Source organism: Meles meles, chromosome 13, assembly GCF_922984935.1.
Source record: "Meles meles chromosome 13, mMelMel3.1 paternal haplotype, whole genome shotgun sequence".
Lineage (NCBI taxonomy): Eukaryota > Metazoa > Chordata > Mammalia > Carnivora > Mustelidae > Meles > Meles meles.
In genome coordinates this window covers 74,051,080-74,077,369 of record NC_060078.1, presented here as the reverse complement: position 1 = coordinate 74,077,369, position 26,290 = coordinate 74,051,080, and the positions used below count along the sequence as shown (strand labels likewise).

Below are 26,290 nucleotides of genomic sequence, written 5' to 3'. Positions count from 1 at the left end.
TTACCATGAGGCCATTAAATTTCCCTATGGGGGCTCTTCAAGAGGAAAAGTTCTCAGAAATCTCAACTTAGCCAACTCTCCCATAGGTCAGTATATCACAATTTTTATCATTTTGGAGGAAAGCAAATGGTAAGTTTAAACAGACAATCTAAATTATATAAGGCAGTTGGACACTATTATATCTATAAGGTATGCATTTGAATAAATCTATTTCGAGTACTTTTCTGCTATAGCCCTGATACTGCCTTACAAGGGAGGCACTTAGTGAGCCTGTGTGATACGCCGTTTGTCTCCTGTGAGATGCGGTTGCAGAAGTCACTGAGCATTATTACCTTCAGAATATGTATTCATTTACTGATGGGTTTATTCATTTAGACGGCTGCTTTTTCCAAAAAGGATCTTAGGACACCCACAAGCGTATAAGTAATATAATAAAGATGAAAATTCAGAAAGAGGAGGGAAATCAGGGAAAAGGGGATGAAGGGCCAGGAAGTAAGAAGCAGCTGTTTGGCTGTTAGAAAGACTGAAGTTCTCACATTTCTTCCTGCATGAGGCAGGCGACAAAAACGCGTCTGTGCCTCTGGGCACGGCTACGTCACTGCCCCACGTGTGCGTGCCGCAGCAGAGGCAACTGGACTCTTAAGAGGTCACGGCCCCCGAGGTGGACAGGAGAGCTGGCACACAAAATCCCCACGGCAATGGGAGGTCTGGAAGACACAGCTTACAGGCATAATTTTGGGCAGAAATACTGTGTACCAGTGTTACCAAACAGTGAAATCACAAGAATAAAAACACGCTGGTTAGGGATGTTTTAGAGCAAAGCGCACATGAAGGCACAGGTGGGCTCTGCGGGTCTCATGCTAGCAGTGTGGCAGGTGTCCACAGCCCCGTCCACGAGACGCTCATGCTCTGGCCGACGCCTCCATCACTTCTGTGGGGAAGATGGGCTCCGGGAGCTCGGCTGGCTCACCAGCCACGGTGGCCACAGCCTCGGGTGCCTTGGTCTCCTTTTCAGCTTCATCATTCAAGGGAAAAAATACATGTTCTTCATTGAAACCTACTTAACAACAACAACAATAAAGTTTAGTGTTGAATCCGTGGTGCCAAGTTTGATGTTCTTGGTTCTGTGAGGTAAAGGAGACCACCTCCAGAGCTGCCCAGAGGTGTCCCCTCACCACTAGAAAAGCTCCCAGGACCATTCAGAACTGGGTCTGACTTTGCTCACATGCTAACTGTGCAGTACACCTGTCTTGCTCGGTCTGCATGGTGCCCTTCTGGAACATTCGGTATGCAGTGGATGATTGCAGACTTAGTTCCAGTCGGGTCCATGGGGACAGTGACGATGCTCAGTTAACAGCTGAGCTTTTACGGGGTGTCCTGCTCCTTCTCTCAGACGGGAGATCTGTCTCTCCAGTTCTTGGTCTCCTTCCCATTTATCGACCACTGTCAATGGGGTCGACAGGCCACAGGCCAATGACAGGGAAATTTTCACCGCAGGCACTTGTCAGAGATCCCGGCGGTATGGTGAATTTTTTGGTTTCCCAATGCCTATAAAATATCCGTTCACGCTGTGCCGTAGTCTGTGAGGTGTGCAAGAGGTAGCATTATGCCAAAAAAAACAAAACAAAACACCCAATGTACCTACCTTAATTAAAAATACTTTATTGCAAAATAATGCTCCCCATCATCTGAGCTCTCAGCGAATCAATCACTGATCACAGATCATAACAAAGATGGTTTGCTTACCCCACAGAGACGTGGAATGAGCAAATGCTGTTGGAAAAATGGCGCCCAGGGAGTTGCTTGACGCAGTGTTGCCAAAACTGTCATTCTGTACAAATGCGGTATCTGAGAAGTGTAGTAAAGTGAGGTACAATAAAATGAGGCATGCCTGGGATCTGATAATCTAGGCCAGAATGCCCAGGGCTTGGCCCTGGCCCCCAGGGAGGGGCTGGGTCTCGGGTCACTATCCTTTCTGATGCCTGGAAGCAGCTGTTTTCTCTTGTGGGGAAGTCTGGCTGGAAATGTGATGGGTCTTTGAGGAACTTCAGGCTGTCACAAGTCAGGATGACATTTAAAAAAAAAAAAAAACCAACCTGGTTATATGTAGGACAATATGATTTTACCTATCGGAAAAAACGAGGCCTGTGTAGCACACTGAACAACACAAACTTTGATTGCCCTTACCTAACTCAGAAAGAGTCTCTCAATCATATTTTTATTTTCTATGAAGCTCAGGAAGTGTTTCGAGATCGTAACATATGTTAAACATAACACATTCCTAATTACAATCTCTCTTGGCCTCTTTATTTTTTCAGTGCATATCCTGAGGCATAGGACTAATTCCTTGCTGTCCTATGCAAGAACTGATTTGCTCTACAGGCCAGGCCCTGATACATTTATCATATACGAGATCTTGTGGATCGCATCCAAGAAAATTTCGTATTTTGTCAATACTACTGAAATAAACACGCACTTCTCCCCCAGCTTAGTGATTCGTTTGTTCTATCCTAAAATGCAAAATATTTTTAGAATTGCAAAGACAATAACTTGGTCTCTTTACATATGTCTGTGTGCCAGGCACCTGCTTTTGGCCATCACAGGAACATGAAGGGTAAAAATTCATCGTTGGGGTGTTTCTCTCCAATTAGCCCAGTACACAAGATGCCTTCTATGCATGCAAATTTGAAGAGGTTTGACTTCCTAAATGATTGGTTCGTTTCTCTCAAGACTACAGCCTTCCCCACGCATGACATTAAACTTAACATGCGGTCTACTTAAGTAAAAGCAGTTGTTTCCAAGAATCATCAGGAAAGCACCTGCCTTTAACTTTTCAGGGGCTGTGCAGAGACCTTAGCTATAATGTGGACCATCACAAGAGGTGGGCTTGGAGATTCCAATCAATTAATTCTGTTGAAAAGCACCATGCAGTTTATTCATCAAGAGGAAGGGCTAGAGTTTGAGGGAAATAGATAATCCATTAAGAAAACAATGCACATTGCGGCAAACCCACCCTAGTTTTGTCAGCACTTAGTGACTGTCTCTGGAGTCCCCTGCCCTCCCGCCGAGGGCCTCCAATTCCCCTTCTTCCAATCGTTGTTCTCTTATTCATGGCTAAGTGAAAACAAAGCAAGAAAGCGGCACGCACCCAGTGTTCCACTCTGGAGCAGTTCTTCCTCTATAGTGAGGAGGCGGTTGTACTTAGTCACGCGCTCGCCGCGAGAAAGACCTCCCAACTTGATAAACCGGACACCGAGTCCGATGGCCTTCGGGGGGAGAGGGAGGGGGACAAAACTGATTTTAAGCAAGAAGTCACGCTTTGCTAAAAATGAACAGGGAGAAAGGGCACTGACATGTTTGGGTTTGGTTTTTCTCTTCTAACTTTGTATTTGATCCTTATGTAGATAAGGAGGTCTGCGTACAAACAGACGCGAAAGGTAAACAGCGCGACCACGCATTAGATGCTTTACTAGGCATGGGAGCATGCTGATTTCGTCTAAGAACAGTCTGGCCTTTCTCGCTTCCTTTCAGGCACTTAGACTGCAAGTGCACATCCCAGCCACTCAACGGTCTCATCATTTTCCCAGGTCTTCAATTTTTCTTCTTTTTAAAAGTTCAAAGATTAGCTCTTTGCAAAAGCTAGCTGTCTGGGAGGAAGCAAGTCTTTCATAAAAGGTTACGTGGCTTTCTCCGCCAAAGACTGCATTTCTCTGAAATACCAATTCATGATAAAAGCAGTGTTTTGGCAATTCTGCAATTGACCAGCTTTCAGTACTTGCCAGATCGACCAGGCTGTCATCAGACGACTCCCCTTCCGCGCTTCCGAAGACGGCGACATGCTGCTTACCTGTGAGCAGAGGAATTCTTTTCAGGTTTAGATGGCATAGGAACAGTGAGCATAACGGCACACACACACACACACACACACACACACACACACACGTGTACACACATGTGTGCACATGTGCGCGTACATGTATGTATAAATACACGTGTGTGTGTACACACACATATGTATGAGCCTCTGGAAACAAAATCGAAAAAATTGCCAAGATTTACAACTTTCCTGTGAAGAGTCAATGATTTGACCACCAGGAATTCTGACCTAAACATTCGTATTTTCATTACCCTGGTTTTATGTGTGTATCTCTTTCCAGTAACTCAGATGCTAAATGCTACACAAAGGCCAAATTTAATTAAATTTAAGATATCATAAATTGTAAGACAGATCTTTAGGACCACTAAAGAGGACCACAACTGAAAGGCGCAATTCCATTTTGTCCACGTTCAGTGTAGAAAAGTGCGCATCTTTGAGACAAAATGTAGAATAAGTGCAAGGGTATCATTTTGGGAGCTGATAGGCCTTACTGGATTTCACAATTCATCGTGTAGAATTTTATTCAAAGGGACCTGTCTTTCTGAACGTAAACTTACTCGAAGAACAGTGCTGATGGTACTTAATCCAAATTTGAGGATCTCAGAACCCCTTGAAGTTTGCCAAGTCGACAAAGAATACAAGCCAAGGTTCCTCCTCTAGAGACAGTGCATGGTGTTCTGGAGGCTGAGCTAGAGTAGTGATCCGAAGTGAATGACAGCATGCCTGCCGAGTGGGTAGGCCCTGGAGGAAAGGCCAGGGCTGGGACCTCCCATCTACTACCTACAAGACAGCCCTGCCTGGGCCCTAGTCTCGGCCATCTGCAGGACAAGGGACTACAGGCATTCTATGCCATTCTCTGGCACGAGCCCAGGCCCATGGCTGCCAGTCTGGCTCTGAGCCCTGCTTCAGGTCTTAGACAAGCCTTCTGCCTAACTCCTGAGACCCACCCATGTTTCAGGCACTGAACAAGACTCCTGTGAGCTCATGGGACTTCATAGTCTCACGGGCAGATACTGGACAATAAATAATCGTACGTGTAATCGTGGCCAATACTACAAAGAGAAAGTATCAGAAGCTACAAGGGAGGTTGAGAGCAACCAGGTAGGGGTGGGGGAAGCCAGGAAAGTCATACATACCTGAAAACGTTTCCCTTAAGGAAAGATGTGAAGGATCAGGAGTAGTGAGACAATGGTACAGGGCAAAGCCTGTTCACAGACCTCACGGTGGTAAAGAGTTTGAAACTTGTGAGGAATTTTTTTAAAACATCAGCGTGGGCCAGTGGTGTGAAGCTGAGAGGGTACTGTCCTCAGTCACGCCTAAAATGGGAGAGGGGGAGACCCCTGGACTGGGACTGTCGTGGGACCACCGGGAAGTGGATCAGCACACTGGCTGCAAATTGTCTCCCAGCACCAGAGCTCTCACGGACGGTTGGAAATTTGTTTTTGTGCCAAGATTTACACCATGCTTTCTATTAACTGACAAACTGCATCTCTTCGGCTCCTTGTGTAACCAAGCCAAGTTGCTTCTGAGTCTTGGAGACCTCGACCTCTACTCACTGTCAAGAAGACTGGTTATTTCCACCAAGTCAGAGATCGTAGTTTGGTTGGTGTGTTTGACGACCAGCCCACTGGATCTGGGGGTGCTGATGCGCCCGCCCTCTAGAAGTTTCGAAATGCCTTTGGATGCAGCTCCTGCAAGGATGTAACACCTGGAACCAAGAGCATCGCAGATGCTGTCCCACTGTTCCGAGTCCTGGGTGAATATTTAAGAATGAGCGTTAAAATGTATTAAGCGTGATCACAAAACGACAGGAACCCTAGAGCACCTCGTCAGAGTCAAATACCTTTCTGAGACCCACAAAATGGTTTTCTGGTGCTTCTGCGGCTGAGTGGTACCTGAACCACGGCCACACAAATTAACCAGCTTCGTGGAACAGAATCTTCAAGTGGTTAAATTTGAGCTTGGAGAGCTTTTGGATAAAATGTTTAACACACAGTAAACGCTCCGCATTGGGGCACCAGGTGGCTCAGTGGGTTAAAGCCTCTGCCTTCAGCTCAGGTTGTTATCTCAGGGTCGTGGGATCGAGCCCTGTGTCGGGCTCTCTGCTCAGCGGGGAGCCTGCTTCCCCCTTTCTCTCTGCCTGCTTGTGATCTCTGTCTGTCAAATAAATAAATAAAATCTTTAAAAAATAATAATAAAATAAATGCTCCACGTTGATTCTGAAGTCCTTCCAACCCAAGCTATTCCTATCCACTGTATTATCCGTAACGCTACTAACAACTGGCTGGCCAGAAGATGCCACTGTTATTTCTGGTGAACAGAAAACAGAAGGAAATGAGCCTGTGAGGGTTCTAGGCTCTCCCTTCTCAACACCCTTGTTTTTGTTGGTGAGACCATCACATGAAATGAAATACTGTTTTAACTGATGATCTACCAAGTCTCCCAGGCCACTGTACCAGATTCTGACCTATTCCATTAGAACAGACCTAACATGGGCCATCTTAGCACAGTAAAACCAGCCAAGGCCAGAGCCCCGGAACAAGGTCTGAAGATGCCGCCAGCAGGATAAGGAGCTGGGTGGCTGCTCGGCGAGCCCTGGGCTGTGGCACAGGCAGACAGGAGTGATGGCCAAGGGAGGTGCGGGGACCCTGAGCGTGATGCAGCTCTCGTCTCATGCCCCACACTTAAATCCGTGTCTGATTTCCCAGAGTGCCTGTTCAGTTGATCTAATGGTTCTCTCCAATTCATACCATCAAGAATTTAGGTTTTGGAGATCCAGAGCGTTAGGGAGAGTGATGGCCCCCTGTGGCACAGGAACAGCCCTCACCGGATGCCAGAGCTCGAATAGATGGGAAAACCTCACTCTCTGAAACCTTTTTAAAATATACCTTTGCGACTTCCCTGTGTGTGTGGGAAGTGGAAGGAGATGCCACGCGGGCAGAGCAGAGGGCCTGGTTCCGGGAGCGCTTAGCACGGCCAGGGCACCGGCCCGCTGCCGCAGCAGCTGGCGGCTCGGCGCCCGCCCTGGATTGCTCGTGCAAACATGGGTACCCCCAAGTGCCCGGGAAACCTCGCTCGTTCTGCATGTAGGCGCCCTCCCAGGCCCTCCGCTTCAGGTCTGTGTTTACTCAGTGCGCGCCTCCTCTCACCTAGACTGAGGCAGAGCCACCCCGCCCCACCCCAAACTGCACTATCTCCAGCCACCGAGCCAAATGAATGAGATTTTGCTCTCCGTTGTTGTCACACAGTTCAAGGTGGATCCCGGTTACCTCCTTCCTGAAAGGATCGATTAAGGCGATAATTGCAGGGAACCTGCTGATCAGATCCACGTATAGGTCCACCATCTCCGCTGCGTTTTTGTATGTTCCCAGCATCACTTCATACTTTCCTCTACTCTGGCGGGTGGAAGGACAATCACAAAATAAAGAGGAATGAGGAATTCCTCGAAGGGGAAAGGCGGGATTCCCATTTGCGTTTAATCATTGCCTATAAAGGATTGTAAACGTCCTTTCTGGGCCATAGTCCCATGAGACATCTGTGTACTTCAGTTTAAATATCTGTTACGTACTAGCCTGGGGAGATGTCCCCATTCCTCTTCATGCCCCCGGGTGCTCCTCCCACCGACTTCAGACGAAGCCTTCTATGCAAAAGACCAGGTACGCAGTAGGAAGGGAATAATTTCTTACTTAGGTTCGGGACGTGGTGTCCGCTACCTGGCTGCTTGGGTCCACAGGCGATGACATGAATTTATAAAACAGGACGGCAGTGCATCGCTTCCCACTCACCAGAACCCAGCATCTTTCCACTCACAGTAAACAAATACCGTGATACCGTGAATATCCTAAAATTTGAAAGCATGGCAAGGCTTTGGAGATCTGAACAGCCACTGTGAAATGTCCGATGACCCTTGTGACGGCATCTCCTTCTCAGGTAGCATGCACGCCCTACTAGTAACCACACGGTTCTGAAGGAGTTCTAGTTCGACTCCATTCATCTGAAGTCTGGGAAGCCCCTGGTCATCAAGAACAGAAGTAAACGGGGCTAACGGATCCGGGGTGGTGTCGCTGCACATCCGGGCACTGATGCCCAAGTCTGTGCTCAGGGATGGCCCCTGGGTTATGCGGGTACCAGGAAGGAGGCAGGAGGCAACAGAATGACTGGTTTGCTGACGCCTTCCTACTATGGCTGCCAGTGGGATGCCACTGGACCTAGGCAGGTTCCAAAGAAATCCATCCTTGAAAGGATTTTACACTTTTCTCAGATTAGAAAGGCAGCCGGAACTTCTGGTTTCTTTACTGCAAAACCTTGAAAATCCTATCTTGTCAGTAAAGAAATGCTCATGATGTTGAATTAACATTGTAAGAACTATCTGATAGCAAGCTAATTCACTTCACTGAATATAAGCAAAAAAATACCCATTCTAGCTAGCACTAGCAGTCAGTATATTCATAGTTCTCGGTATACATTGCTGATGAAAACATGCAATTATTTTTCGTAATAGTATGTCTAGGAACCAATCATTATGTGGAGAATAGCAAATTACATTAAACAAGGCTTCTTTAGAAAACTTAAAAGGACTTAGAAGTCAGCTGAAACTTAGAGTTCTCATATGCTGTTCAAGTTTTCCTTTGAAGTTAAAAGAATCACAGATTAAAGCAGAATTCTCTTCAGCCATATCCCCTGAATGGGACATTAATTACCAAGTCCCCACAAATGTATGTCAAGCTGCTGGGCACTGCATACATCACAAACTCCGCATTTGTGTTTTTGAAGATGGGAATGCGTATGTAGCAGACAACTTTTAACGGTTTCCCTAACATGCCAGCTTCCCACGTCCAAAGGTTAACTGCTGCTCTGTTACACTGAGGAAGTAAAATGAAAGCTTTTTAAAAATGAACCCGTTTTCCTCTCTTTTTAAAATAACTGTCCCCACGGGGTGCAGTCTCCGGGAGAAGTTTCATCGCTAAAGCTCTCTCCTCCTAACCCAGGCTGTGGATAACACCGTGGATGGGCTTAATCAGATAAAAATACAGCCTCCATAAATATCAACAACTTGGAAATATTTTTATATTTAAAAAGGGAGTCACAGCAGAAACTCAGAACCACTCACCTGGCCAGACGGGCTTACCAAGTTATAGCTACAACGGATCCGTTTTCTATGCCTGACAAATTCAGTATCTACCAACCAAGGGAGTGAACTCAACAGAAAATACCAGTTTGTAAAAAAAAAAAAAGAAAATACCAGTTTGTTATTTTTCAGTAGCTCTCGCAGCCGCAATGTGAACAACCCATTTTAGCAATTTTTGTTACAGAATTTCTATATGTAGCTATTTTGACATTTCCTGTTAATTTCTAAAATGATATGGTTATGTTATTCTCTGGTCATCAGCTAAGTCGGCTTTCTCGACTCCATTTATATTTGGAAGCCGCACACAATATTAATAAAAGCAATAGGATCCGTTTGGAAAGTATTCAGGTCTGTGCTGCTTTTGAGGCCTAATTTAAAAACAGTGGGACCCAGCAACAAGTTAAGTGTTCTGGAGCAGAAACTTACATAATCCATCAGCTCATGGGCGGCACAGTTGATGGCTAGATGCAGGTCTGTCCCCAGGTCCAGCCCCAGGTTCGCACAGATGCCTTGAATTAGGACCAGCGGTTGCTCTATGGTGTCGTAATTAATGGTCAAACAGCCAAGATGCGACATCTTGCCCGTGATGGGCTGCTGGAAGACCAAAGGCAAATGACGCTTATAAATACAGAGCAGTAGGGTTCTTGGAGCTTCCTGGTTATAAACGAGGCACCAGGGATCACCAGACACAGCTCTCTCAGCATGTGGTCTTCTGAGTCTGCGTTAACCTTACGTCTGGGCATCACTCATTTCTGCATGACCTTTAGGCATATGATTGTCCAAATCATCTGGAGTAATTTTCCTACCCCCATGGTTTCAGGCTTGACCTGGGAACACACTTTTCTGTCTTAGGGGTGCCTGTATAATGCCCTGATCAACCCTGCCATGGTACACAGGCTGACCTGAGCCGCGCCCCCAAGGTGGGCGAATCTCCAGGCTGTGCTTCTGAGTATCCGTCCGGTCCTTACCAATGTCCTCCTCCACCCACTTCCAAACCTGCTCTTTCCTGTGTTCCATTTTCCTTTTGAAGAATATAAGTGTGAACACGGAACCCTCCTTCAGGAAAGGTCTTGAGAAAGGATAGAAGATTTCTGCTAAAATAAGGCAGTACTACGGATGGATTTCAGCGGAAGGCGCTTTGGGACCAAAAGCAGCCCCGGGAAAGGCAGCCAAATGTTTCTGATGTAAGGTCAGCCCTGCCGTGCCCTCCTTCTAAGTTGCCACTATGAATTATCACACATTTGAAGCAGAACAACGGTGTTTCTGAAGGGCGTGTGTGTTCGTGTGCGCGTGTGCATGCCAAACTCAAGGGCAAACATGAACCGAGGCAGAAATACCCCGTTTCTCTGCTGATCACATGAGTTAATTATAAGCACCACCCGACATTCTTAACGTCAGGGACAGGAACCCTGTATTCAGCAACAGAACAGGTGGGAAAACTGCTGTGTATCAATTGAGTTTTGTTCCACTCTTCTCCACTGTAAGCATCACTTCTTGAGAGCTTATTAAATGCCCGCTACTGTTCCAAATGCTTTACATAAACACATTTACTCCTTACATCAACCCCCGAAGCACATACAATTACTGTCCCATTTCACAGAAAGGTAAGTAACTTGGAACAGATTTTAATCCAGGAAGTTTAGCTCCAGAGTTCAGACCTCTTAACTGGTACGGCTGGCTCTCTAGAATCTACCATTTAACCTGCTGCTAATAGGAAAAAAAGAAGTAGGAAAGCTGACCGTGATGCTGGCCCGAGTTTCTCAGAACACCCAGAACAACCTGCTGGAGCGAGGCGGAGCACGCGGATGCTGGGTCACTTGGTCCCCATGCCCCGGCTCTCTCCCGGGGTCTAGCGTGAGAGTGTTGTGCTCATCCCAACAGATCTACCGACCAGGTACTTTACTTCCTCGTGTATTTCTTCACACATTTCTCTCCTCTCTCCCAGTGTGGAGGAGGAATTTAACTTTTTGCCTTTACTAGTCCCATCACCGCCTGCATCGTCTCCAGGATTCTGACTGGTTATTCTGACTCTATTGCTAAAGTCTAGGCATCTGAGAGGTGTGTCTTCCTGAGGGCCCGCAGCCACCGAAGCCATGGCCGGATCAGGTGGCAATGGCTTCCGGAGGCTCTTGAGGCCACCCCGGCCAGTGTGGACAAGAACTGTTTGTCAGGGTACCGACAAAATCAGAGGTCTGGTAATGGTTCGTCTGAAATGGGGCTTGGGTGCCTTTTCAGGACCCGAAGAAAGAGAGGGCTATCATTTTGTGCCTTTTGTTTGTTTCTCTCTTACTTGGTAGGAGTAAGATTACAATCGAAAACATTCTATCTGCCGTTCAGCTGGTTAGCCAGATTCACCCTCCCCAACACATCCCCTTTCGAGTTTCAACTCTATTATATTGGATTCATAAATGCTTCCACACATCCTCTGGGGTGTCCGGTAGAGAGCCAGCTGCAGGCCTGGCAGCCTGTGGCCAGAGAGGTGGGGCCCGTGACATTCCAGCTCAGGGGCAGTGGGGCTCAGCGTTCCTGGAGGTAGAGTACGGCTGTGTCGTTTCTGAGTGCGTGTGAGCCCTGGGCCTGCAGCACCGTTGGCCGGGCCTGGAGCTCTGTTGGCCGGGCCTGGAGCACCGTTGACCAGGGCTGGAACATGGGCAGGGGCTATAGAGATAAGCTGTGTTGCACTGAAGTCTGGTTAAGAAATACCTAAACTGGGGCGCCTGGGTGGCTCAGTGGATTAAGCCGCTGCCTTCGGCTCAGGTCATGCTCTCAGGGTCCTGGGATTGAGCCCCGCATCGGGCTCTCTGCTCCGCAGGGAGCCTGCTTCCTTCTCTCTCTCTGCCTGCCTCTCTGCCTACTTGTGATCTCTCTCTCTGTCAAATAAATAAATAAATAATCTTTAAAAAAAAAAAAAAAAAAGAAATACCTAAACTTACTTGACCTCTTTTGCTTCCGTTTTGCCCTTTTTTGGTCTCTGTTTTTGGAGGCGGCAGCTGTGAGATAGAAGAGAGAGAGAAATCACTTGCCATTTTCAGACTCTGTGGCAGCGAGCATAGCTTTAGGTCCTGGGGCCTGACCAGGCACACTGTGAATCTCCCAACACACACACACACACACACACACACACACACACACACACCAGCCCCTCCCGATTTTGAAAAACTCCAGATTGTTTCTCAAACTCAGGTATGTGGCCCCTTTCTCATCCTTCTTTTCTGCCTCCATTCCTATAAATGCATTTCTATTCATATAAACGAAGTATTATTCACTCCTACGACACCCCCCCCTTGCCCTTAGGGAGCAAAGCCACTGTGGGATTGGCCTTTAGATTGTTTTGAATATTGTTCTAAATAATGTTAAGGTACAAACACTTCCTCTGGGGGGTGGATTTGACTTTTGCAAACAGCCAAAGGTCATTAAATTTGATGAATCTGGTTTGCGTAATATCATTTGAGATGAAAAGCAAAGATACTTTCCAAGGACGTTTGGTCATTTTCAATATCCACAATATGGGGTGTTGACCGAGCTCTGGAGCAAGGATTCAGCCCTTAAAGGGTGCATTTTAATACCCAGCACTTCCTGGCTCTGTAAACTAGGGAAATGCTTGTCAAGAATCAATCAGGGCTCACGCCGGAGTACATGCCAAGACAGTTCTCCTGCTTCTTTGCACCGCGGAGTCAGCTGAACTTTCTATCCCTGGTAAAAATACCACACTCGGGAAGCAAACTGATGTGCAAGCAGGAGACATATAGTGGAGAACAAGACAAACACGGACACAACCAGGGACTCGTACCTATGGCTCCCTGTCATCATCCTGCCTCTGTGGCCTCCCCCTCGAGGGCTGTCTGGCCAAAAGCTCCCGTTTGCTCAACACTGGGATTCTAAGCAGACCTCCGAGTCTGTGCCTTAACTATTATACTAAACTGCCTCGCACATCCTAGGGGCCAAATCCTTTCCTCACAATTCCTAAGGGATGATTTTAGCATAGAGCCAGCTGATGAGATTGTCAAGTGCCTTTAGAAACCGGATCCATGGCCATAAGCAAATGTAGATGCTTGGCTCCTATGAAAAACCAAATGAATACATTTCCATATCCGTAACAACAATATTGAGTTAATTTCATAATAAAGTAAAATTTGTATACTGGGAGGTGTCAGTATCAGCAATTAGATACCATAGATTCTCTTTACCTACCGTTTCAATTGTTCTGTTGATATGTTTCTGAATTTCCAGAAGCATCTCCACACCCTGTAAGTATAATAACCATGGTCTTCCACAACTGTAGTCTAGAAACTTCAAATACAAAAACTTACGGCACACACTGGCTATTTCTAACTGAATATTTGTAGGGTCCCCGATAAGGTATACTGTTAGTGGATTAGATGTGGTCTACAAAATCAGAAGATTAAATGTTAATCTTCAGCCCTCAATTTTTATTTGGTTGGATATGAACGAGGCTCTTCTCAGTACGCTTTCTTTACCGTTCAGAACTGACGGGTGCCGTTGGCTGGATCAAGTCAGACTCATTCTCTGTCACAGTCTCCCGACCAACCCTTTTTGCAAATACACATCATAGGTCACCAAGGCATTCTCCATGACAGTGCTGGAATTGGTATAAAGCCACTGTCACTTAAAAAATAGGAAAGTATATCCTGATGATTGTGGTATCTGCATATGAAGACAAATAAAGGATGGCATGCCAACTACGCCCATCCTCCAATAGCCCAACGGATTTGAACTGCAGGAAAGACCCTGGGGCTGGGATCTGAACGTGATGGGACAGACGGTGAGCCAGCTATGAATTCCTAGTGTTCCACAATCGATACATCGTGAGGTAACGGTTATTCTCTTTAAAAAAGAATTCTTTATCATGAAGAAATTATCTTGAGATTGAAAAAAATAGTGATTCTCACTAGCTTAAGTAAAAAATGCCACTCAGTGTATTACCTGACGGGATGGAACTTCCTGTACTTTTTCCTGAAAACATCCACTACAGTACCTACATGTAAATTCTTTCTAATTCCCTAACTGGTAGAATATTTCATGCAGATTTAAAGAGGCACAAGGGCTCCTTCAGGCCAGTGAAGAACTAATACAGAAACTAGCACACCAGTAAGTATAAAGATGCAACTTAGGAGTCCTTCATTCTAGAAGCGCGCACTGAACCTCCCTTGCGTGCCAGGCGTCCGGCCGGCCCTGAAGCTCTTCCGGAAGAGAACTGACTGCTGGGAAAGAGCCAGCTTCCTCCTGCTGCTGCTGCAGTAAATAAAGATGTCCTGACTCCCCCAGGTAACAACCTCCCAGCCCATCAAGGCTGCTAACTTACTCACCCAGGGCTCCTTGGTGAGTCACGGGCATAAGTCAGTGCTGAAGGGAACCAGAGACTGAAGGTGGCTTAAATGGGCCTCTTGTATTTGAGGTCTTGCTTTCTTTCCACTTCTGATTGCCTAGATTATTTTTTTTTTCATTTTATATTTAATTCTCCCTCCCTTGGTGTCATAAGCCTTGGGGACCTAAAGACTTGTCGATGAGAGAGGATTTTTTTTTTTTTTTTTTTTTTTTTTTTTTTTTTTTAGGAAAAAGTAGTGTGAGGGGAGCCTGGGTGGCTCAGTCAGTTGGGCGTCTGACTCTTGATTTCGGCTCAGGTGATGATCTCAGGGTTCTGGGATTGAGTGCCACACTGGGCTCTGTGCTCAGGCATGAGTCTGCTTGAGATTCTCTCTCTCCCTCTCCCCCTCCTCCTGCTCATGCCCTCTCTCTAAATAAGTAAATAAAATCTTAACAAAAAAAGAAAGGAAAAAGTAGTGTGAGATCATCGAAGGTACTTGTTTAGCTGTTAATCCAGGATGGGGTATACACATCACTTCTTTCATTAAATTCAGCTTCCCGGGCGATGACTTCCCGCAGCTGACCAGAGACACCATTGGCAAAGGTAAGGTGAGCTTCGTGGGCTGTTCCTGGAAGAGGGGAAACCAAGGAGAAACAAGAAATGTGGTTCACTGGTGTTGAGATACTCACGGGTCCTCGTGATGGAAGACAATGGATACTGACTGACCTGACGGTGCTTCAGTAATGCAATATTTAAGTAGAGGGGGTTATTGTCTAGGATGGCCCTGGTTTTGGCCACAGCGAGTGACACAGCCCCTATGGCCATGCTCCCATTCAGTACAGGTTCAATGGGTTCTGGAGGCACAATAGGTTTCTCTGTAAAAGTATCGTTCCTCCCTGGAGGGAAAAACAGGGATAAAAGATTCTTTTCAAGGACGTTTGACTATGATAAAACTCTATTTCTTAATGCTTTGCTTACAGATGTGAAGAAAGGGGGGGAACTGAGGTTGGGGAGAACATGGTCTCCACCTCAAGCCCCTAAGAAGTTTCTGTGTGACTTCACTTACGACTCCCCAACGCCCAACTCATCCGTAGCCATGGATTTTGCCACTCAGAGAAATTTCCAGACATTCGATATGAACTCCTTGGACGATGGTATAGGGCAGGTACTGTCAATCCCCCATTCACTTAGAAGTAAAGTAGGGCGTAGAGAGGCCAAAAGACTTGCCCAATATCCAAAAGGAAGTGAAGGAAGAAGATCTGGAGTGTCTTTGAATCCCAATCCTTTGTTTTCTACACCCACCGGAGCTCCTGTGTATCCAGCTTCCTGCTGAACACGGCTCTTCAGGCGTGTGAATCTCACTAGTAACCTTGCTGGCTGATCCCAAACAGGTGTCCCGGTGTCACAGAAACGGCTTCCAGAGCCAGCCGTCCACCCTCCGCCTCACCCGACTTTCACTCTCATTTGTTCCCAGCCAGCTGCCCAGCCTGCCCAGGTGCCACACCATCCTTTGTAAATGGCCAGTGCCCGTCCCCAGCTGCTGGCCTGGGTCAGGTGGGTAAGACAAGCGGAATGAAGCACGTGACCCCATAACACACAGTGAAGGTTTAGCGAACTACTGTCCCTTCTCTGACGCTCCAAGTCCTGTCAGTCAACAGCAACCGCCCCATGAACACCCGCCGCAGATCTCTACCGGTAATTTAGCAGTGGCCGCCCCCCGTACATGGAGATTGGTCTTACATGATTCTTTTGCCTTGGAAGACTCCCTTCCCTCTCTGGGCCTCAGCATCTGAGTCCAGGAGATAAGAAACCATGTCTCCATCGTCTCTTTGGTCCCTTCTAGGTTCTGGTGCTTTCTTATCCCAGGGAACCTACATTTATTGGGTGTTTACTTTGTGCTTTTGGCATCATGCTAGGCCCTGGTGGGGCTAAACTGAATGAGACATGATTCATGCCTTCAAGGAGCATGTTGGAAGGACGTAAAACTCTATTTACAACACGAGCAGCAGCTCCGGAATACTAGAGAGGCTGAAGTTCACCATATGTTGGAAAGCATTGAACAGAGGGTCATGATAACTTGGACTATTTGCTTTAAAATAGTAAAGGCTCCCAATGAAAACTTAAAAAAAAAAAAGATTTTATTTATTTGCAAGAGAGAAAGTGAGTGAGAGATTGCATGAGCATGAGCTGGGGGGGAGGGGCAGAGGGAGAGGCTGTCTCCCTGCCAAAGAGACGGGGTTCAACCCCACGACCCTGAGATCATGACCTGAGCTGAAGGCAAATGCTTAACCCACTGACCCACCCCGGTGCCCCACAAGAACTTTTATTAATATGTTATTCATAGGATTGAGAAAATGTTGGTTATTCATATCAAAAGAGATCACTAATCCTTAAAACATCGAGTGGCTTTCAATGAGCTAATGGATATTTGGGGGGCAGTTAAAGGTCCCCCATGCCACTTTCTTTTCCCTGTCCCCAGCATTGCTACTATGTAGTGTACTTTGCTTGGTAAGTGCTCACCTCTGGGTAAGAAATAATTTTTCTTTTCAAACAAAAGGGAGGGCGGGATGGGGTAAACCCTTGCCTGCCCAATATGGCGGCCTCAAGCAAGGAAGTGGCATTGAGCATGGATGGTACCTGGGGCGGGGGGCCACCCTAGGTCTGCTGCAAAAAGACTCTAACTGGAAAGGCAGTCCGAGCTTCAGCCTTTCTTCCTCACACTCTAGTTATCGAAGGTTCTACCAGATGAGACACTGACCTTGCTTTTGTCCCCGTTTTTTGGCTGGGGGTGGAGGAGGTGGCGGTGGTGGAACGGGTGAAGGGATGGACACTCCTGGGTCTTCCAGGCTCTTTTCCAGTTCTCTCCTCTCTTTGTCTTCTTGCGCTTTATTTCCAAAGAATGTCCTTCATGGCAAGAAAATATGGCTTTACAGTGAATATCGCCCATACTTTCGGTCAGTTTGAATGCTGACCTCCATTCAACATGTGTCAACCATTAAGCCTGCTTTTTTTTAGCTACTTAAAGACAAATCGGCTTCACTTTCCAGGGCCCCAACATAATGATGCTGTTAAAACACTGTGTTCAAGAGCTGAAATTAATTTTGGCCTGGAAATAAAGGCTTAAAGATTTGAGGTGCTTGTGTTTTTTTTTTTCAATTATTTGAGCCTGTTTTTTTATATATTTAAAGTAAAATGTGAATATGCTATTTGATTAAGGGCTACTGGAATTTTCTCTTTGAATAAACAACCATGAAAAGAAAAATGAGTCAAGAGTAGATAGTGAAATGTATAGTACAGTGGACAGGAATTCATTTTCTTTTCTTCTTTTTTTTTTGGTGGGGAGGAAACCTTAAAGTGAATAGTTTCAAAACAAAAACAAAAATAAAGACATACAAACCAAAAAAAACCTTGAGAAGTACCAAAAGGTACACACAAAAATGAACTCAAAATGGACAAAAGACCTAAATGTGAGACAGGAATCCATGAAAATCCTCGAGGAGAACACAGGCAGCGACCTCTGTGACCTCAGCTGCTACAGTTTTGTGGATGTTCTGTTTAATTAAGCAAGTGGTGGAGCTTAGAGGGAGACAGAATCCAGCTGACCTCTGTTTGGCCAAGAGGCTCGTGGCATTGGACTTGCACGAAAGGAACAGTAATGCTCGCCCTTCCTTGGCTGGGCATTGAACTGCCCTGACACGGCCCTGGCAACCACTGCCTTGGTTTTCACAGGTTAAAGTCAACCTGCAGGCAGAGCACCGAGGACCTGTTTGTGGTTGGAGGACTGACCGCAAGCATCACCCACTGGGACTCGATGGAAGCGTACGAAGCCCTCAAAGGTGGCATAGGAGGGGGCGGGGCAGAAAGGACACCATCTGGCTTCTTAGCAGTGCTCTTGCTGAGAAACTTTCTACTGCAACTTTGACTGAATACACACGGAAAAGAGGCTGAGAGGCCTCATGTCCCCTCACACAGGAAAAAAAAAAAAAACCCAGGTTTTTAGAAAAGAGCATTTCACCTCTTTCGAACAGGCTTCTGACTCAACTTGCTGACCATAACTGCTAGATAGGACAGACCTGTTTTACTGGCGGGTGAAATAAAAAGAAAAAAGATGCTCTTTGTACTGGCCACTTTTGTTTGCAAGCAGAAGATCTACCTGAGCACCTGGTCCACCTCAGCCTGGTCGGAGGGCATCAGGCCCCGAAGCTCCTCGGTGATGGTTTCGTTGACCCACTGCACCGCGGTGCGGACCGCCTCGGACCTTGCCTCTTGCTCCGCGTCCGCCAGCTCCGGCAGAACGTTCTCGTGGACTTCAAAGTGCGTTGAGATCACCACCGAACATATGCTCTGGAAATAACATAAATGTTTCGTACATCTTCCCCTCCCTCTTACAGAAAGGAAGAAATTGAATGTATCCGGCTTTTAATGTGCATGATATTTTATCACCAGTTTCAAAGAGAAAATGAGAATATGTAATTTTCCTTGAGATATTTTTATAACTGTTGAAACTGTATGGAACCCAACTTCAGGGAACATTTAAAATTATTACCTTGTTAAAATACACTTACAAAAATCTTACATTGAACTTCATTTTTATCACTGCCTCTCCAATAAATAGCTAAAAGGATACAGACTTAATCATAATTATTTGCCTCCCAGAGACTGTAGCAAATTTACATCTAACAAATATGTAGCAATTCAAGTGAATTATTATAATTATGAAAATGAAATTTTTCTTTATGTCTATCAGCCCACATATCTATAAATCTATGTAAATTTATATATAAACATATGAATCTATAAACATACCTATAGATTTACTGAATTCATCACATTAATTATGTCAGATTTTTTAAAAACTATTTTTGCCCCATTTCTCCATCTTGGATCATCTATAGGCTAGCATGCCATGTCTGTACCCATATTGCACTTAATAAACATAATAAAGCCATAATACTTCCTTGTATGGTTCATGCTTTATGTACATGACTACCTACGAGTTGTATGTATGTATCTCACAAACACGGAATTTCAAAACGTTAATTTTCTACAATTTACACAATAAACGCGAAGGAACCAAGACACAATAAAGAACACATTTAAGCTGCGTCCTACCTTGGGAAAATTTTGAATGGTGCAGAATATTTCCACTTGTAGGGTTGGAAGCCCCAGTCCATCCAATACATTCTTCCCCACTACTTTGCATATGGTGGGAGGCTTTGCAAGTTTAGAAAAGCAGTTTGCCTTCAACACACACACACACAAACAAAAATTACAACCATGACTAATTTGTCTTTAAAAGATCATTCACATTTACTCTAGTTTCTTTTAAACCTCTCCCCTCAGTGTTCTCCTCATGCTGGGGTGGGGAAAGGGGGTGGGGGGTGAGGTTTGAACTATCAACTCTGTGGGAACTGCCCTGCCCTCACGTGCTGAGATTTGGATTAACCTGATGCGGGGTCTCCAGGATATGGAATGATCTGTTCTCTCTTGAACTCTCAGCAGAAACTCACATACATTTATTTCTTTTAATTATTGTAAAATGTGAATTTATTTACAAGCAAAATGAAACATTTGAATGAAGTTTTTAAAAAAGGAAAACAAAAGTCTTTTATTCTTTTTAAAAGGACTGATTTAAAAATCAGTTTTAAATGACATAATCCCACAATTTTAGAAATCAAATAAACGTCTCCATTTTACAGAACAGTACCTAAGAAAATATAAAACTATAAAGCACCTAAAACATACAGTTATAGGTTTTATTTTTAAAGAATATATCATGGTATTGACCGCTGTTTTAAGGGCATTAACCACATTATTTGTCATATAACAACCCCATAGGAATCAGTATTTTTTAAATCTCCACCGTGCAAATGAGGAAAGCGAGTATAGAGAGATGAAATATTTTGCCTAAGATTGCAAAATAGCTGCCTGAGCGGGGGTTCACCTCTAGGCAGTCTGAGTCCAGAATCCATGTCAACTGCTCTCAATCAGTGGGTGGAAGGGAGAAGGACATGAAGTCTACCTCTGAATTCATAGCATTTTAGGAAGAAAAATAAACATGAGGAATGTGGTTATGCTCCCTGTTTTTACGAATCAGGAGTATGAGGCCCACCCTAACTCGGGTTGTTCCTGAGGCAGATAATCTTCCATCTGCCACGTTGCCTTCCAGTTTGTTCTGGAGACGGTGCCTCAGAGCGAAATTTGTAGTACGAATGAATTTAAGGGAGGAGAAACAAACAAACAAACAAACAAAAATAGCTCAAGATTGGAGTCTTAGCCATATTAATTTACTTTGAAACAAAGACCTCTGATTTAATTAGATGATTCCAGCCACCCAATGGAGGAGCATAGTTGTTTGAAAATTAGGACTTAGCTTCTCCGAAGAGACGCCTATTTGGAAGCAAACTGTCCATCAAACATGACACACCTGAGACTGTTTCCCCATACATTTCGTAGAGATCCCATGTCACTTTTTAGCTGGTCCTAACCCATCCTGCTGTCCAAGATCTGGAAGTCAGCTGGTCTCTAGAATGCTGTGAGGCAAATTCTGGAATCTTCTGGGGGCCAGTTTTTATTCCTCCCCATGAGCCATCTGCTATTTTCATGGTGGAGGCCTCCGCAGAGGCTCTACCTCACTCACCAGTGGCTCACGCACAGAATGTGTTCAAAGCAGGTTGTCGGAACCTTGGTGAAAGCCATTTCATTGATGTGGGAAGGCAGAAGCCATTTGGAAGTGCTCTAAGAGAGAGGGAGAAGAGCACGAAGCTGAAGCGGAAAGCCCACTCAAAAAGCCCGAGTGAAAAGATTCAAGATGGCGCTTCTACACGGAGGAGGAGCAGGAGGAGGGAGAGAAGGAGGAAGGGAAGGGGAGGGGACACCCTCCTGGACCTCATCAACAGACTGTACTGGGCTCTTTATCTGCATTCACTGCCGAACAGGCCTCTGATCTTTGCATTCAAAATCCAATGACCTCAGCCTACATAACGGGTCATCTCCTACCCACAGGTGGTGCCCCGGCACAAAAAATCAAAAGTCAATTTTCAAGCCATCCATTTATGTATATATACGTGTGTGTGTGTGTGTATGTATTATATATATGTGTATATATGTATTATATATATATTGTATATATATATGGTTTATTTATTTTAGAGAGTGTGTGTGTGTGGGCAGGGGGAGGGGCAGAGGGAGAGGGGAGGCAGACTCCCCGCTGAGTGCAGAGCCCTCAGACTAGACTCTATCCCAGCACTTTGAAATCACAACCCTAGCTGAAATCAAGAGTCAGAGTCTCAACCACTGAGGCACCCAGGCACCTGAAGCCATCCATGTATTTTAAGGATGATGGTTCATATGTTACAGAGTAAGTGCCTCAATGAATTTAGGTGGAGTCAGGAGAGAAAAAATATCTAGCTTATGTGTTGTGTATTATAGTGAATTTGAAAGAACTAGCAACAAGTCTCCACAATGTACAATATTATGTTAGGAAGAGAAAGGAACCAACATTTTTTAAGTGTTTAGTATATGCCTTAAAGGAGTGTCTTGTTTATCACTGTATCACACACTACAGTGCCTGGCATATTTAGGAGTCCATAAATTAAATCTCGTATAAACTAATGTGTCAGACACGTCCCTGGGAACTTTGTATACATTACGTCGTAAAATTCTCAAAACAACCTTGTAAGGTAAATCATATCATTTCTATTCCACAGAGGGGCAAACTGAATTCCAGAAAATTTGTATAAGGTAAAGTAACCAATGTCTTAATTACTCATTGCTTAGTAACAGACGACTCCAGAACTTAGTGGCTGAAGCCATTATTCACACATGATTCTACAATCTGGTCTGGGCTCAACGCGGTAATTCTTTTGGCTGATCTTGCCTGGGGTCTCCCATTCAGGCTCCATGACCTGAAGACTTGACTGGGTCCAGAGTATCCAGGATGACTTAACTCATGTGTCTTGGCATCTCAGCCAGGATGGTCAGAACATCCTAGAGGCTGGCTGGGCATGTCTTTCTCACAGGATTTCCTGGAGTTGTTGCATCTGCTGGAGCCTCTCTACCTTGATCTCTCTCTCTCTCTCCAGTTGGGTAATTGACTTCCAGGCAACATGATGACTGGTTTCCAGGAGGGAGTACTCCAATACTACAAACCTCAATATGGCAGCACTTTACCATGCTTTTGTCTGCATTGGTTTGGTGTGGGGCTTGTGATCAAAGCAATCATATGGCCAAGTCCCAAGGTGTAGGAGAGATTTACATAAGAGCAGTCACAATGGTGGTTTGGTTCATTGGGGAGCATCAATATCATAGTCCACTACAGCTACTAAGTGGAAGGGCTAAGAATCAAATCAGATCTGCCTGACTCCGGCTCTCAAACTCTTTATCAAACTATAAGGGACTAGATCGTATTACTATTGCCCCCAAGGATCTTCCTCACTATCTCAGTTCAAGTATGTAACAGAAGCAGTGAAGAAATGGCATTTGAGCTGAACACTGGAGAATATGTAGTATTTCACTGGAAACTAAATGAAAACACAGATGGCTAAAACTCAGGCAGTGACATTGTCTTTTTGCCAGTCCAATTCCTGAACATCCTTCAAAGTCCAAGCCAAAACTTTCTTAGATGCTACAGCCTACAGGTTCTTCCCTATCCCTGAATTCCTTTGACAGGCGTACAGTGATCTGTCCCTCAGTCTAGCACAATCATGTATCACCTTATCTATTACTCCAGTTCTTTTACGAAAAGCGGTTTTTGTCCCTAACCAAGGCATAAACTCCCAGAGAAGTACACAAACCAAAGTCCTGGCTGCCTAGCAGACTGGGAAGAACATCACATCCAGGAACCCGAGTCCAAGTGTCTAGTCTTACCTTTTGCACTAGGTAGCTGGGAGGCAAGGTCTTGGTGTCTTTGTGAAATGAAGAAGTTAGACTAGTTAACTTTCAAGAATTCCTCAAGTAAGAGACAGTGGAAAGAGAATGGAATCCCGAGTCGCGTTCATTCATTTGTGCCACAAATAAGTGCTTGAGTGTCCCCATGCAATCCCTTGGTACTGGGAACACAGACCTGGTTCGATTTGTCACTGTTTTTCACTGTGTCCCTTGGGAAAATCACCTAAATTCACTGCCAGTTTCCGTATTTGTAAAACTGAAATTAATTTTTACCTCCCAGTGGTCCGAAAGATTGAAGTGAAGTAACATAAATCACAGAGCACTGGGAGCTCAGCAAGTCCCTCCCCTCCCCACCCCGCCCCAACATACAACTTTCACTTCTGGGCCATCACCAAGAGAAATAAACATTCATGGAACACCCCCCCCCCACCCCCAACTGCCCCAACTAGGTGTGGTTTTGAACCTTGTAAACACACTGTGCTTCTTTACTGCACGTACATCCTCGGCTGTCCCAACCACACTGCCTTCCAGGAGGAAGGTGTTGTTGGCTAGTACTTAACAGATCTGGAAAAGAGAACACGCTTGTTTGTTTTAACTGCTCATTGCTTAAGGCTAAGGTAGGTGCCTGACCTTGTGCTGAGCACAGGGGCTAGGCAGGTGGTAGGAAAAGGCCGCTGCTCTCCACGAAGCTCGCAAACCTAGGGAGGGTCCCATTACATTTAGGAAATGATTTAGGAACACGCGAGGACAATTAGTTCAGGCGAAACGGGCAAGACTGGAGTTTGGGTAGCAGCTGGTCGGGTGGGGGTGGGCATCCAGGATGAGAAAGGTGCGCACTGCAAGGAGAGCATAGGTTGGAAGGAGACTTGGGAGCAGTGAGAACGGGCTGGGCATGAGGCCCTAGGGCAGGCTGAGGCCAAGCTGAGGCACTCACCCGTGTTCAAACGGAGGCCGCTGGAGGTTGGTAAGCTAAGCTACGCGGTATTAAGGTCTGTGTTTATAAAAAGCACTGCACGTGGGCGGACCCGCTCAGAGGCAGCGAGGAAGCTGCCGCTTCGGCCCCGAATGCGTCTAGACCCCACTTTCCTCTAACCGCTGCCTGTCCACCACTCTCTCTCTCTTTCGAGATTTCTCCCGTCCTGGTTTCCCTACCGCTTCTTCCCTACGCGTCGCCTCCCTGCCAGACCACGGACCCCGAGCCCGCGGCGGCGGCGCGCGTGCGCGACTCAACGGCGCAGGCGCGTGGCGTTGCCGCAGCGTGGGGCGGGGGGAGAGGGGCTGGAGGGAAGAGAGTGTTTGTCCCAGGTCCCTACCAGGTGCCCGTAGACGTCGGCAGGCTGGAGGTAGAAGGTGGAGTTGAGCAGCTCTTCCAGCCTGCGCGGGACATCGTTCTCCCGGTAGTACTCCATCGCCTGCTGCTTCAGCCTCTGCAGCTTCCTAGTGGTCCCAAAGCTACGGCCGCCGCCTTCTCCCATGGTAGGAGATTTAAGGCTACAGCTGGGGTTAGCGTGGGGGCCTGCGAGCGTCCTGCCCGTCGCTAGGCAACGCAACGAGATTCCCGAGCCCCCTCCCCAAGATCTCGCGAGGTTTCGTGCCCGGGTTCCTGCCGCGGCGGGAGATGTGCCTGACTTCTCTAACCTCCCGGGTCCCCTCGGTGAGGGGTTGGGCCCGGGGCTTGGGCTCTTTTACTCCCGACGTGTTTCCTCCGCGGGCGTCATTTTCCACCACTTTCCCCGACAGTTTTCCTGATGGGGATAGAATTCATGCTCTCAGGAAATTCCTTCTGCGGAAGCGTGGGAGCGGTAGCCCCGGCTTCCAGCGGGGGGACCGGAGCCTCTGGTAGCGCGTCCTGGACCCCATGGCCCCGGGCCATCCTGCCTCCCCATCCCCGCAACCCCCTCGTTGGTCGAGGTCGGTGAGCGCCTCCGGGTGGCGAGGGTGTCCCATGCCCGCCCACTCTTGGGGGACCAACATACCCTTACTGGTCCGTGGAGGTACCAGGAATTCATTCATTCGCCCATATTTAGCCACCTGCCCTGAGCCAGCAGTGTGCTGGCTGAGCACACTATGGTATGCAGGAGAGAACCGGCTACCCAACCCCCATCTCCACCCCTGGAGATCAGTGGGAAGGAAAACCAACGTGGCCGGAAAAAATTAGGGATGAACCCCGGATGGTTATGGCTTGGACAGGCCTAGGGGTGGGCAATGATATAGGCAAGACTTGAGAAAGAAAAGCGGAAATGGGAGACTTCGTTGGGTCATATCCCTTCTCTTGTACCTTCAGAGGCTGCTTCAGTCCTGCTCTTTTAAATCCAGCTGCCTGCTTGGCTTCATTACACCTGCTACGTGTCATGCGCAGTTTGGAGAGCTTCTTGTGCCCTCTGCTCTAGATACTTATGCAGAAATGGGCCAAGATGGACAGGGTGTTCTCATTCTGCTTTTGCCTGTGTGTGTTCCTGACTTGAGCAGATCACTTAAAACATCTGTGCTGTATTTTGCTCATCTGGAAAGCAATCCAATCTACTTTGCCTGCTTCACAAGTCACTTAGGATAAAATGAGAAAGTGAGTGAGAAGACCCTTTAAAACAGGATAGGTATTTTCAGCAGATGCATGTAGATGTATAACAATATGCAATTCAGTAAATACTATTCTAGGAACCCAGACCTGTACCTCTTTCTGAACTCCTTCAGTGTTGGCTCTGAATCTCTAATGGAACATTTCACTTTCTGGGGTGTGACAGATCATCATGGGCCTGCCTGCCTCCCCTTGCTAACTGGAAATCCCTCCATGGTAGGAGCCCAGTCTGAGTCACCTTCACATACCCGTCCCGGCCAGGCCTGCAGGGACGGAGCATGTGCTCTGCTGAGTAGGTGTCGAATGGAACTTTATACAAAATAAGTCCGTGGGATGGCTTCTGTTGTGTCCATTCCATGTGTGCGCCTTTCCTCCTGTCCCCATGGATGGAAGGGACCCCCTTCTCTGGGACGCCCGTCCTTCAGTGCTGAGCTGTGTCTCACGTCTGCAGAGAAGCCGTGCTCCACACCAGGTCTCCTCACTCGGCCCTTCCTT

General features: G+C 46.4%; 2 protein-coding genes across 5 annotated transcripts in view; one reads left to right on the top strand and one right to left on the bottom strand.

Moving 5' to 3' along the window:
- Positions 1 to 342: 342 nt before the first annotated feature.
- On the bottom strand, positions 343 to 24,695 carry ENO4 (enolase 4). 4 transcript variants are annotated; one of them, XM_046027317.1, is made up of 14 exons: positions 24,534 to 24,695; positions 19,444 to 19,572; positions 18,485 to 18,675; positions 17,090 to 17,235; positions 15,058 to 15,227; positions 14,828 to 14,959; positions 13,197 to 13,250; positions 11,939 to 11,995; positions 9,432 to 9,599; positions 7,147 to 7,272; positions 5,434 to 5,629; positions 3,780 to 3,847; positions 3,149 to 3,266; positions 343 to 1,057 (listed from the first exon to the last, which is right to left on the bottom strand). In XM_046027317.1, exons 1-14 carry the CDS (start codon positions 24,693 to 24,695, stop codon positions 903 to 905), a joined length of 1,872 nt encoding a protein of 623 aa, XP_045883273.1. In that variant the 3' UTR covers positions 343 to 902. The 4 variants fall into 4 exon arrangements, 2 of the variants coding, with proteins under 2 accessions (XP_045883273.1, XP_045883274.1); XM_046027318.1 differs by having other exon boundaries at positions 967 to 2,052; XR_006821254.1 differs by having other exon boundaries at positions 998 to 1,057; positions 1,747 to 3,266.
- HSPA12A (heat shock protein family A (Hsp70) member 12A) overlaps positions 24,614 to 26,290 on the top strand; it is a 158,190-nt gene continuing 156,513 nt past the window's right edge. Inside the window, exon 1 of the mRNA XM_046027315.1 lies at positions 24,614 to 24,696. Within this exon, the coding sequence (XP_045883271.1) occupies positions 24,694 to 24,696 (3 nt within the window). The 5' untranslated portion in view covers positions 24,614 to 24,693. The remainder of the gene's footprint in view (positions 24,697 to 26,290) is intronic.

Excerpts from the sequence above, each read along its gene's own strand:
- ENO4 (XM_046027317.1), bottom strand. The coding sequence starts at position 24,695 with ATGGGAGAAGGCGGCGGCCGTAGCTTTGGGACCACTAGGAAGCTGCAG. Across the intron at positions 18,676-19,443 it reads CCATTCAAAATTTTCCCAAG|AGCATATGTTCGGTGGTGAT; the intron begins GTAGGACGCAGC and ends TGTTATTTCCAG. Across the intron at positions 9,600-11,938 it reads ACGGAAGCAAAAGAGGTCAA|CAGCCCATCACGGGCAAGAT; the intron begins GTAAGTTTAGGT and ends TTGGTCTTCCAG.